At 54.6% G+C, this 13075-nt stretch overlaps 1 protein-coding gene across 3 annotated transcripts in view; it reads right to left on the minus strand.

The window, feature by feature from the left end:
* Positions 1–13036, minus strand: part of TTLL8 (tubulin tyrosine ligase like 8) — a 56625-nt gene extending 43589 nt beyond the window's left edge. For all 3 annotated transcript variants that reach the window (XM_074375805.1, XM_074375807.1, XM_074375804.1), the window contains exons 1-5: positions 11976–13036; positions 11571–11684; positions 5440–5531; positions 2052–2190; positions 1275–1348 (exon numbers count right to left, since the gene is read on the minus strand). In XM_074375805.1, the coding sequence (XP_074231906.1) occupies positions 1275–1348; positions 2052–2190; positions 5440–5531; positions 11571–11684; positions 11976–12642 (1086 nt within the window). In that variant the 5' untranslated portion in view covers positions 12643–13036. The remainder of the gene's footprint in view (positions 1–1274; positions 1349–2051; positions 2191–5439; positions 5532–11570; positions 11685–11975) is intronic.
* Positions 13037–13075: the final 39 nt, after the last annotated feature.

The following is a 13075-nucleotide window of genomic DNA, read 5'->3' on the forward strand; positions in this document are numbered from 1 at the left end:
TGCCCCCAGAGATGAGCCAGACACCTGGGCGAAGACCCTTAAGGGTCCCTCTCCGCAGACCAGCAGAGGGAGGACCACCTCACCGTCTGTGACATGGATCAGTCAGCCCCCACCAGGCGCTCCAGCAGGACCGGCTCCTCCCACTCGACACCAGTCCTGCGGCCCAGAGGGCCCGGGGTGGGGGCTGCTGTCCCGGGGGGCGGTATGCCAACGTCGCTTCCAAAACTCACCTTCGCGGGCTCCCCGAGCGTGGGGCTCAAGCCCTTCGCTCTCTCTCCTGCCCTAAGGGGGCGGCTGTGCCTTTGTGGCCACTTTCCCACGTCAGCCTCGTTTGTAGCTGTGTGGTGAGGTGCGTGGCGAGGCGGCTCAGACACACGGATGAAGAGCTGCAGGGGGACCGCCCGCGCCCGGGACACAGCAGCCGCTGGTCCGGAGCTGAGGCTCCTGACCAGGCCGGGACCTGCGCTCCAGGCTCCCCGCACCCCTCCCCCGCCGCCTGCCCAGCGCCCCGGGAGCATCCACGCGGGAACCTGCCATCACATGCCCGTTGCCCAGCTGGTCTTTCCCGGTTTCCTGTCTGACTGTCATTCTGTTACCACGCTGTCCGTTGGTCCATACTGTGACTATCAGACCTTTCAGATCCCATGCGCTGCAGATGCCTCCCTGCTCTCTGTGGTGTCCTTGATTCAACGGTCACACGCACTGCGTTCTCCCCACAGTGAGCACTGTCTGGTCTTGTTCTAACTTCCTTCCCTCCCTGTGAGCTGCAAACTGACCCTCCCTGGCCTTCCAGCATCCCCTCCATGGACGCCACCCTGTCCAGCACCGGCCCTGGGAAGTCCGTCTTTGACGGCTGATCTGCCACCTGGCCGACATCACGGCCACATGGGCTGAGCCCTGGGGCTCTATCCGCCCCCGCAGGCGCATGTCCACGGCCCTGTGTCCACAGTCATCAACTCACGATCTCAGAATCCTGCTCCTCAGGAGCCTTGGGGCCGTTCTGATCCTTTCCTACAGGATTTTCGCCGACTTACAGACACAGCTTGTCAACTCACACACGTATGGACACATAGGAACACAGGACACACACTTGTGCACATGCACACACGTCCTGTGGTGTCCCCGGCTCTGCGAGGCCGCTCGAGAGACTGAGGTGTAACTGTGGTTTTGCACCCCGCCCCGGACACAGTGGGGCAGACGGCAGGCAAGCAGTGGGGCATATGGCGGGCAGACGGCAGGCAGCGGCAAGGCCCTCGGGAGCTCACGGGACCTACCATCACATCATGGATGTCATCTGTGTTCTCCAAAGCCTCCTCCTGATTTTCTTTGCCTTCAGAACATCTGTTTTCTGCAAATACAACACACAGGAGATGTCAGTGCGTCGTGGCCTGAAGGTCTGACCACAGCCGAGCCCCCTACAGAGCCCCCTGCAGCCAGGCAGCACTTGTGGACCTCTCGGCAACCTTGTCCCCAGGAGAGGCCACCCCTCTGCTGAGCAGGTGCCCCTGTGGGTCCCAAAGGGAGCAGAGCTGAGTCAGGCTCGGGCCACGGTACCATCCAAGTGTCCACCGCATGGCACCCCCACCACCCCAGGAGCCGTGCCAGGATCGAGGACCCAGACGTCAGCAGGGGACTGAGCAGGGCCTGGGTTGTTTGGGAGGGGGCCCAGTATACACCCTGGAGCCAAGAGAGTGCAGACTCTGTGCGGAGCAGGAGGGGTGGGGGTCAGGGAGGGCCAGGTGACCAGGCACTGTGAGAGGCTAAGCAGTGACCAGGGTGGGGCTGGGGCCGGAGGGGGGCAGTCAAGGCCAGGGACTAAAGGACGAAGGAAGCCTTCCAGACACAGGCAGAGGCCCAGGCGTGGACAGCGGGGACACAGAGAAGTGACCAGTGCCAGGGTTTAAGGGGCTTGCCCAGGGTGGACGCCTCGGGTAGGGGAGGCCCAGAGGCAACCTCTGCCTGAGGGTGAGGCCCACGTCCAGGAACCATGGGCTGCTCGGTCTCACCCCATTCTGGTCTGAGGATAGTCACACAGATGTCCGAGGCGCTACCTGCCACCCCTTCCCCATCGCCTTCGACCTTTGCCACGGGCTTGGGCAGAAAGTAGAACTTCTTCTCCACCCAGCCCTTCCTCCGCAGGGCGGCTCGGATCACCGGGTAGTGTCCGTAGATGGAGAAAATCTTCTTCTCCTCAAATTGCAAGAGTATATTTTAAATTAAAGAGCTGAAAACAAGTTCATCCCTTCTCTGTAGGAGGAGCCCCCAGCCAGGATGCGACAGGCCGCGCCAGCAGAAGACACCGCGTCCTGCCCAGGGTGGAGACACGGGGCCGGCAGCCCCCAGCAGGCCGCCTCCCTCGCGGTTGTCCACTGCCCCAGGCGGCCTCACACCCACACTCACACAGAGCCCAGGAGGCACAACACAGTCAGGCTTTCTTTTCTCTACAAAAGTGACTGTCCCTCATGCTTGGGGTGGAGGTATCCAAGGTTTGAGGAGGGGGAGCCATTCAAATGCCCAGTAAGGCTGGAAGGGCAGTGCCCAGGGCCCAGGGCCAGGGGACGCTGCAGATGCTGCCCATCCCCATGAGGATGAGCTCAGCTGCATGGGGACCAGGCAGGAAGATGGCGGCTGGTGGCCCCTCCCTTCCTGGCTGAGGGGCAGGAGAGTAATGGTCATGCTGGGGACATAGCTGGGACAAGTTCACTGGGGTCACAGAGGGTGGTGGCTGCAGGGCGGGGTCAAGAAACAGGTGCATGGTCAGCAGTGGGCAGAGGGCCTCATGAGTTTGTGAGAGCAGGAGAGGCAGTCAGGGCAGGAGCAGGGAGTGGTTCGAACTCACTGGGGTCCCTACATAGACTCAATTAATAAACAAGACAGATTATCCTGGGTGGGCCTGACCTAATCAGGTATGCCCCTTAAAAGAGGGCCCAGGCTTCTCTCAAGTTAGAGGCTGACAAGAGCAGACACTGTCTCTCTCCATTGGTGCCACGAACTCACAGCCACAAGGGAATGAATTCTGCCAACAGGCGGAGGGAGTTTGGAAGCAGATCCGACCCTGTTAAGCCTTCAGATGAGACCCCAACCACCTGATGCTTCATTTCAGCCTTGAGAGATACCGCGCAGAGGGCCCAGCCTGAGTGCTGACCCACAGCAGCTGTGAGATAACACTTGGGTGTGTTTGGACAGCTCAGCTCGTAACGACTTGTTACACAGCATCAGTAGCTAACACAGGTCCCAGTGGAGGACCAGGAGCACACACCAAGATGGGCTTGTAGCTTGAAGTGGTGGGTTCAGGTTCTAGCACCCACATGAAAGATCTGTGAGCTTCCTTCTACCCAGAACATTGGTCCAAAGCCCATCCTGCCCCCACGGGGCCATGCACCCTGAGAGGGGCCGCTGTGAGGAGAGGCGGGGTGGGGGACCGTGACGGCTGGAAGGATGTCAGCCGTCTGCAGCTCCAGCAAGACCCCGAGCCACTCTCAGCCCTCTGTCCCTTTGACTGGAGTCAAACTGAGCAGCTTTAGAAAACTTGAGTAATGAGCCAGCAGAGTGCAACACCTAAGGAGCTACAAAGGGACAAGGAAGGGCACAAGACCTCTGACAGAGAGGGAAAGGGGGCTTAGAAAAGGAACCGGCCCACCAGCAGGCGTGAAAGGAGAGGAAACTGGGCAGACAGGACAAACCGGATGAACGAAATAGGATGGGGCTATTCCACAGTCTAATTATAGATAAACAGCCAAAGTGCTCCAGGGACAAGGCACAGAGCACCAGAATATATCTTTTTTTATCTGAATCTGTGTTGTTTACAGGAGAAACTCAAAAGCACAAGCCTACAGATAGGCAGAAAATGGAAGGGTCTAAATATGAGACAGAATAGACTTGGGACAAATAAACATCACTGAAGTAAAGAAAGTCACCCCGAAATTTAAAGAAAACGTTCAACCCACCAGAAAGATACACTTGTGTGCACCCATTAAGAGGGATATATTATATAAAGCAAAAATTGGCAGAAACACAAAGTAAACAAATCCACAACCACAACAGGATATTTAACATGCTTCTCTCAGTAAATTCTAGAACACAGAGACAAGAAATTCAATAAGGCTAGAAAACTTGAACAACTCAAATAACAAAGTCCACCCTGATGGCTGTGACTTCCACACTCGACACCAACTTCCACATAAACTAACAGGATTCCAGGCACGAGGCAGGTCTGAACACACTTGTTAATGGAATAACATTGTACCGATTACATTCTCAACCACAAGGCAATCACACTAAAAACCAATAACAAAATAACTAGAAAAAATCACCAGCATAGAAATTAAGAACTATTCTTTTAAGTAACCTACGATCAATAAAAAGTGACAGCATGAATCATAAAGTACTCTGAACTGAATCTCATCAAAAATACTACAAAATGAAATTTTGTGAAACGCAGCTAAAGCAGCACTGAGAGGGATGTTTGCAGGTTGGACAATGTTTGTATTTTTGAAGGTCTCCGGAGAAAACCTGAAAGTTAAGTTCAGTGTATGTGAAATCGCAGAAAGGACAGTGAGAGGCAGCCTGCAAAGCACAGCCGTGGTTGCCAGGATCCCGGAACAAGCTGGGCAGGAGGCAGCTTCCGCGGGTGGACGTGCTCGGTCGCGGATGCGGGCGGGGGTTGACGCGGGCTGATCGGCACCACCTGTGCGGTGCTTCTCTCTCCGGGCATCCAGCCCATCACGGCCGGGCTGTGCGCTGACGACCTGTGCACTTGCGTGTGTGCACCGTGCTTCCAAAGAGAGCTGAGGGATGAGCGCGCGCCCACGTGAAGCTGAGTGTGGGACTCGGGGCTCCCCAACGTGATAAGGACAGAGAAGCACGTCCTCAGAGCAGTTGCCTTGGAGCACCTGCCCCACCTGAAGAATGCTTGTGCTGCCCTCATCGCCCCAAGACACCTCCATTCTGTTAAAAGTTAAGGTGTCCCCCTGGGGAGGACGGGGCAGTGGGTGGGCGTGCCAGCTGTCCCCACGAGCTTCGAGCCCTACAAGGGTCCTGTCCCGGCACTAAGCCCTCTCACACACGGGAGCTGCCGGCCCTGTCCCCCTGGGGGGCCTGGGGGCGGGGGGCGGGGCTTCTGTGGATCACCAGGAGTCTGTCCCTGACCCAGAAACCTCGTCCGGGAGGAGCCCACAGCTGCAGTCACACAATGGGGGCACACTGACCGCGTGGCTGCGGGAGAGATTTTCACCGGGTGTGTCTGCATTTCTTGAGTTTTGGAAGTATTTCTATTTCAGAAGTGCAGCCGAAATGTAGTGCCTCAGCTGTGAGTCTCCACGTGGGACCAGGACTGGGGCAGGAAACAAGGCTGGCTTGAGTGTGTCAGAGGCAAGGGACTCATGCTTCCAAATAAACATACAAAGCACCCTGCACACCCCAGCCCCAAACAGCACTTACCTTGACCGCCTTGTCCGTCAATTGTCTTGCTATTTTGTATTTGTCTAACTTGGGGGAAGAAAGCAAGTCTTGGGGAATTCCTCGTTTTAACTCTGCAAGAGAGAAATGGACATCGGGGCAAAGGGCAGAGCGAAGTGACACCTGACGCGGAGACACCAGCCTAACCCCAGCGTCCAGTCCGCCCACTGCCCACCCCGCCCGTACCCAACTCCGTCCTCACCTCAGGGGCCACGCAGGGCCCCCACAACCCTGCCTCCATGCCCCCTTGCCCCCTACTCGGCTCGAGCCCCCAGACCCTCCCCCTGCACCTCTTCGGGCCCCTCTCCAGGCTGCACCCTGCTCCCCGGGCCTCGCCAGCTCTGTGCCTTTTGCCTGCGCTCCCCGGTTGCTCTGGCCTTGTGGCCTGTCTCTGCTCTCTGGGATCCCCACCCTCTGTCAGCCACTCAGTCGCCCCTCAGCCTCAGCCTGGCCCTGCCCTCCCCGCCACCAGCCCCTCTCTGCTCCCCTGTCCCAGCCTGGCCACCAGACTCCCAGCAGCACACAAAGTGCCATAGCGTCCGTGTTAAAAATTAAAATCAAAACCCTCCACCCTACACTCAGCACCCTGCACACTCCCCTCTTCCCACTCTCTGCTCCGCTCCCTCCACAGCCCCATCTGCTGGCTCCACCACAGACATGGCTCAGCCTAGAGCCACAGGAGCACAGGCCATCCCATGGTCATGCGCCTGGTCCCAGCCTGCCCCTTCTCCCTTGGCCCCGCCACTCCTCACTGCCCTAACCATGGACACACCAGGCCTGGATTCAGACCTCTGCGTGACACCTCCATGCCCACCCCTGGGCCATCTCATCCCAGACAGTGGCTTAAATTCCTCTGGGGTGGACATGTCCCACCCAAACCGTCCACCTTCTCGATGTCTTCTGGAACCTCAGGAGCACCCCTGGCGGGACAGGCAGGCAGCGACACCCCATCCACCCACCCACCTGCTCCTCCTGCAGCCCCCACCATGCCATGGGCCCGAGAGCCCCCCATCCACGTGGCCAGTCGATGTGGCCAAGAGAGCACTCGGAGGTGTGGACGCGCTGTCGGTGGGGAGAGGCCACCCAGGCAGTGCAGCGGAGACGCAGACGCACAGCGCGCTCACACGGAGGGCGAGGGCCCGAGCCCCCCCCCCCCGGGGGACCGGGCAGCCGTGAGGCACAGCCTCCGGCTAGGCAGCAAGGCCGGGGTTACACAAAAGCACCGACTGTCAAAGCTAAAATGGGCAAATCAGACTTTATCAGAACTGAAATGTTCTGCTCTACTAAGACAATGAAAAGCCAAACTCTAGAGTGGGGAAAAAATGTACAGTAACTGACAAAGCCCACACCGGGGCGTGTCCTGGGGGGCTCCCGCCTCGGGAATCTCAGGACAAGGTCGGGTGCAAACTGGAACGGGGGTGGGAGGGCAGGGCTGGCAAAACGGGCTGGACGGAGCGAGACTGTCCACACCCCGCCTCCCGGGCTCACACGAGCACCTGCCCAGCGGCCCCGAGCCCGCTAGCGCCAGCACCTGGGGGCATTTATTAAGTGTTGATTATTTATTAATTATTATTACTATTTATTAGACGTTGATCACAGAGAAGGTCTCGACCACTTTCAGAGGGACGGCAGACATGCAGCTCAGGTCCCCTGGTCAGAGCCGTGAAGTGAGGGAGTTTCACCCGGGAACACAGCAACACACATCTGGATGCGCCTAAAAAACGCCTCTGAGCAATGCGTCAGCGAAGCGATGGGAGAGCGGGGCGTGTGCCCTAACTGAGCGGTGGGCAGGGTACCAAGTACCAAGCCTCTCTGTTCAGCTCTTTTGTAAAGAGATTTTTAGCTGTAGGTGCAAATATTAGAGAATAATAAAGCTAAGGACAGTGAGGAAGAACACAGCAGATTCAAAACCGAAGAAATTACCAGAACATGAATGAAGAGGAGACATTTAGTAAAATACCTTTAATTCAATAAAGAAGCTCAACCAGACCAAGCATCTGAGACGAATAAAATTAATAAATAATGAACAGGGAAAAGGCATAAGAAGGTAGTAACAGGAGAGGAAAACTCCTTAGGGGGTCAAATACTAAGAGGACGCTATGAACTTTACAGCAATAAATTAGAACTTTAGACAAAATGGACAAATCCGGGAGACACGCAGATTACTACAAGGAGGAATACAAGTCATCGATAATTTGCTACTAACACAGAAACTAAATCTGAATCTTACAACCTTCTTGTTAGGAAAACTCCAGGGCTGATGGCCTCAGGGGTGAGTGCCGCCCACCAGATCCTGCACCGGGCGTTCTCAGCGGGGATGGTCTGACTGCTGCCAGCGAGCTGCAGACGGTGAACTCTCCAGCCAGCGCGACTCACACACACAGATGATAAAGCCATGCACGAGAGAGCCCACGGCTGGACTAGAAAACCAAGCACTGTGAAGTCCACCACGTCAAGAGGATAAAGAAAAAGGATAAATAGCTGCAGAAACTCACTATTAAACATTAATCTCCACTCTTGCTGAGAACCTCCCACAAACTAGAAAACACATACACAGCCCAGCAGTGACCCTCCTGAGCACCCAGCCTTTCTTCTAAACCCCATCCTGGCCCCCAGCCCCGGGGGAAGTCGGGGCCAGAGCGCTCAGGAGACCTGGGATTCTGCGCCCAGGTCATCTCAGGTGTCTTGGGGGAAGGGGAAGCAAACAGGTGCAGAAACGGCTTCGTGGGGCCCAGAGGGCTGAGGGGAGACCCTGGAGCAGCACAGAACATGAGCGTCCCTGACTGTACACGGTCCAGACGTCCAGCAAGGGTCTCAAAGTGAGAAAGCCACACAAAGAGCCTGGCATGCCAACACCTTCTCTAGAAACCCACAGCTAAGGGGCAGAAAGAAGCACCCAAGCTGACCTTCCAGGAGGCCCTGAACTTCAGGGAGGCCCAGCAGGCCTGCGGGGGAAGGCAGTGCTTGTCACCAGTGCAGCTGCTCAGCTGCTCAGCGTGGGAAGCAGCCCCTTCTGGCAGGGGCCCCCCTGGGCAGCTGAAGCCCTGGAGGAGGTGGTGCGGCAGGAGCCGAGGACACCAGGTCAGAGCTCCCAGTGGGGTCGTTATGACCACTTCGAAGTTCCCCTCCCCCTTCCCTGCCCAATGCCCGGGCCTGTGATCGTCACCACCTCCCAGGCACTGATCCAGAAGCCCTGTCCCAACCACCTCTGCACCCTGATTCCAATTCAGAGGGATTCTCCAGGGAGCCCCACTCACAGCCCAGGGCTCAGACAGCCACAAGATGCCAAAGTGCCACCCTTCAGAGTAGCCACAGGAAAGGCAGTTCCACAACAGAGCGGTCTGGCCAGCGCTGGTCCGGTGCCCGGCAGCACTGACGATGGGAAAGCCAGCACTGTGGGCAAAGTTAGGTGCACGGAATCACTGCTGGAGGCGTCTTAGCCAAATGCTTGACTGGAATCCCATGAAGCCTCTGGGTCTCACCTCCAGACCACCAGGTACACACAGGGGACAGACGGACAGGCTAAATGCCACCACGAGGACAGTCAGGCAAACCCCGAAGCAGAGCCATCCACAGAAAAGGGGCTGTCCCATGGATAAGCCTACATCTTGCAAACGTAAGGCAAGAGGATTGGTTATTCCAGATAAAAGATAGATAAGAAACAAGACAGCCAAATGCAACATGTGGTCCTTGACTGGACTCTGATTTGAACAGACCAACTATAAAATTAGTTGGGGAGTTACTGGAGATATATGAATATACCTTGGGATTTTATTAAGGAATTATTATTAATTTCATTGAGTGTGAAAAAAGGTTTGGTTCCATAAAAATGTCATTTTTGGAGCTATGTAGTAAATATTTAGGCACATACCAATATTTAGTTAGAAAATATGAATAAAGTTTTAATAAAACCATTATTAAAGACAGAAGAGAGACATTTCATAATATTTAAAAGATCGATTGGTCAGGAAGATATGAAAATTTCAAAAGTATCTGTACTTAATAATATAGCTTCAATATATATAAAACCACAAGTTGACAGAGCTAAAAAAAGACATAGAAAATCCACAATCATACTGAAATATTTTAACACACTTCTCTCAGTATATGAAAGCGTGAAAAAAGAATCAGTGGAATACAGCAGATTTGAACAACATGATTAACCAACCAGCCCTAAAGGACCTGCAGAGACATTAAGTTCCACAGCCGGGAACATGCTTTCTTTACAGACACATTTTCCAACACTAATCACCTGCTGGGCTAGAGAGTCTCAACTAATGTCAAAGGATTGAAATAATATGGATTAAATTCTTTGACAACTATTGACTCAAACTAGAAATGAATAACAAAAAGGTAACTAGAAATTTTCCTAAGTGTAAAAAATTAAGCAGCACCCTTTTCAAATAAGATATGGATCAAAGGAGAAATCAAATGGAAATGATGTGAATTGAACGATAATGAAAATATGGTACATAAAGCATTATAATGCGGCTAATCTCATGATCAGAGGGAAATACACAGATTTTAAATGCACATATTAGAAAACAAACTGAAAATTAATTATCTAAGCTACCACCCCAAGAGGTTACAAAGAGAACAACAGTTAAACAAAAAGACAGTAGAAGACAGGAAATAAAGATAGGGGCCGAATTCAATTAAATAAGAAAAAAAAAATGTACTATAGAGAAAATGAACAAAACCAAAAGTTGGATCTTTGAAACAATTTTTTAAAATTTTTAAGGGTACTCAAATTTTAATAAGGTCCTGTATAGAAACAATTTTTTTTCATTGATAAACCTCTTAACAGATTGAACAAAGAAAAAGAGAAAACCTGGGTTACCAATGTCAAGAATGAAAGTGAGGCATCACTGGCGACTGCACAGATATTAAAATAAGACACTGTGAACATCCACATACCAGTAACTTGGCAGTTCACAATAAATGGACATTTTTCTCGAAAGACACAGCTTATCAAGACTGACATGAAAGAAACAGAAAATCTGGATGGTCCTATTTCTGTTAAGGAAATCAACTCCATAATTAAATGTTTCCCACAATGAAGCCAGGCCTGGATGGCATTACAGGTCAATCTATCCAAATATTTCAGGAAATACCTTACACAAACCCTTTCACTGAAGAGGAAAGTAGAAAACCCTACTTGTCTTTTTTTTTCCTTTATTTTTCTTTTTCAAGTCTTTTTGTGAGGCCATACCTTTAACACCAAAACCTGACAAGGACATTACAAGTAAGGAACAGTACAGGCCAATCTTGCTCATAAAAATAGATATAAAAATCTTAAACAAAACATTTGTAAATCAAATCCAGTGACACATAAAACAGGTCAACATGACTATGTGGTATTCATTCCAGGAATACAAAGTTTGCTTAATATTTGAGAAAGCCACTGCATGACCCTTTAACAGACTAAAGGAAAAACTGTGGGAGAAAACATGTGATAAAATGTAATAACTCTTCATTTTAAAACTCTCAGTAAGCCAGGAACAAAATGGAACTTCCTTTAAAACTTACAGCAACATCATACTTCATGGTGAAACACCGAGCACTTTCCCTCTTCGTCTGGAAACAAAAAGAGGTGTCCACTATACCATATGTATTCAACACTACACACAAAACGCCAGCCTGTGCAGTGATGCGAGAAAAGGAAATGGGGTCCAAGGATCAAAAAGGTCTGCAGACCATGTTGGTGTATGCAACCAATCCAATGATTCGAAGCAGTAAGTGTATTTAGCAGGGTCACCAAACACCACGCCAGGAAACTGAACTCCACTCTCCCCAGATTGATCTAGACAATCAGTGGACTCACAATCAAAATCAAGGACGGGTGGGGTGGGGTGGAGGAGTGTTAAATTAACAATTTGACTCTAAAAATGCAAAATCCGAGAAAACTTGGATACATCTTAAAGAACAAAGTCAGAGACTTACACCACAAAATATTAAGCCTTATTGCAAGGCTACTGGAATTAAACCAGGACGGTTCGGAGTAAGGACGGGCAGGCAGAGCAACAGAACAGACAGATGCCACCTCCCTGAAGGCCTGAGCTCGCCGGCCACCCCCGGGACGCCCAGGGCGGCTGGCGCAGAACAATACTGACTGTGTTCTCTCTGCTCTCCTTCTGACGCCGCCGCCGACGGGAGCCTCTTCCTTTCTCCTGGTTCCATTCCGGCTTCCAGCACCTCGCCCTTGCTCCCTTCCACCGCCTGGGCCCCTGCGAGGCGGGGTGTCAGTGCTGGATCGAAGCGGGGAGCGGGTCGCTGGGGGTAGGCCGGGGCGGGGGGGGGGTGCGTGCGCAGGTCTGCGGTCCGAGGGCGGGGGGGGGGGGGCGTGCGCAGGTCCGGGCTCGGAGGGCTGGAGGGCTGGGCAGGTGGAAGGGGAACCCTGGCGTTCGGAAGGAAGGGTAGGTCTGGGGCTCCGCGCTGGTCTAGAATCCCGGGGGCGCGCGCGGGGCGGAGGACGGAGGGCCGGCCCAGGGTTCGGAGCGGAGGTGGCCCGTGCTCACCCCGGCCAGGCCGCGTGCCCCTGCCCCTCGTAGCGCTGCCCCGCGTCCTGCAGTTGCCCGGGGCGACGGGCCGGAGCCGCGCGGCCCATTGTGCAGCCCAGGGGCGCGGGCGGCGGGACCCCGGGGCCGCGGCGCGGCGGCTGGCACGGGGAGTGGGGCTCCGGGGGCGCGCGGGCGTCTGGGGACGGCTCCGGGAGCGGCTCCGAGGGCGGATCCGGGGATGGTGTCGCGCGGGGGGTGTGGAGGGCGCGGGGTCCCACGGGCCGTGGTCGGGGACTCTCGTGCGGGGCCCCGGGCAGGGGCCGCAGTCCGAGGCGCCGCGGTGGCCAGCGCGGGGTCTGAGGAGCAGGGCGCGGGACATGGTGTCCGCGGCGAGGAGGACCCGCGAGTGGCCGGCGCCCCGCTGGGGGTCACGCGGTCCCGCCCCGCGCCGGCTGTTGGGGTCACACAGACCAGTCCTGGCAGTCAGAGCCCCCCAAGTCATAAAGACCCAAGTCACACCCAGGCCCCCGCCCCCGCAGGACCAGCCCGGAGGTCCAGGGCACGCTCTGCCCTGCGACCCTCGGGCCCGCCTTCTCGCCCCCACCCCAAGCCTCCCTCTGCACCTAACAGACGACGTCCCCCAACAAGACGCCCACCGAAGCTGGGGGGCAGAGATGACGCACATGGTCCCCGGGTCATGAGCAGGGCAGGGGCCTGAGCTCTGGTGTCCTCAGGGTCACTCGTGGGGCCTGCACTGCCACCCCCAGGGATTCCAACCACTGTTCAGTGTTCCAGACCACCCAGCTGTCCCACCTCACTGGTCCAGCATCTTTGTGGAGGGAGGGTGAGTAGGGAAGAATCACCTCCCCCACCAGTGCCTTCCTCGTGGTAACGTTCCAAAACTTAGATGTCATCTCTACTTGGTTTAAAAATCTTTATTTTGCATTTAACATCCCAAGATAACCAAAAGGGAGATTCTGCACCCACTTTGAAGCAGCAGGGAGGACTCAGTGAGGGATGGTGGCTGTTCCCCTAGGTAGGCACCGTTGACTCCGGCCCCTTTCCAGTCTCCATCCGACCCCACGCACGGACTGGCTCAGGGCAACTAAGTCATAAAT

The sequence above is a fragment of the Camelus bactrianus genome, chromosome 12, assembly GCF_048773025.1.
Source record: "Camelus bactrianus isolate YW-2024 breed Bactrian camel chromosome 12, ASM4877302v1, whole genome shotgun sequence".
NCBI lineage: Eukaryota > Metazoa > Chordata > Mammalia > Artiodactyla > Camelidae > Camelus > Camelus bactrianus.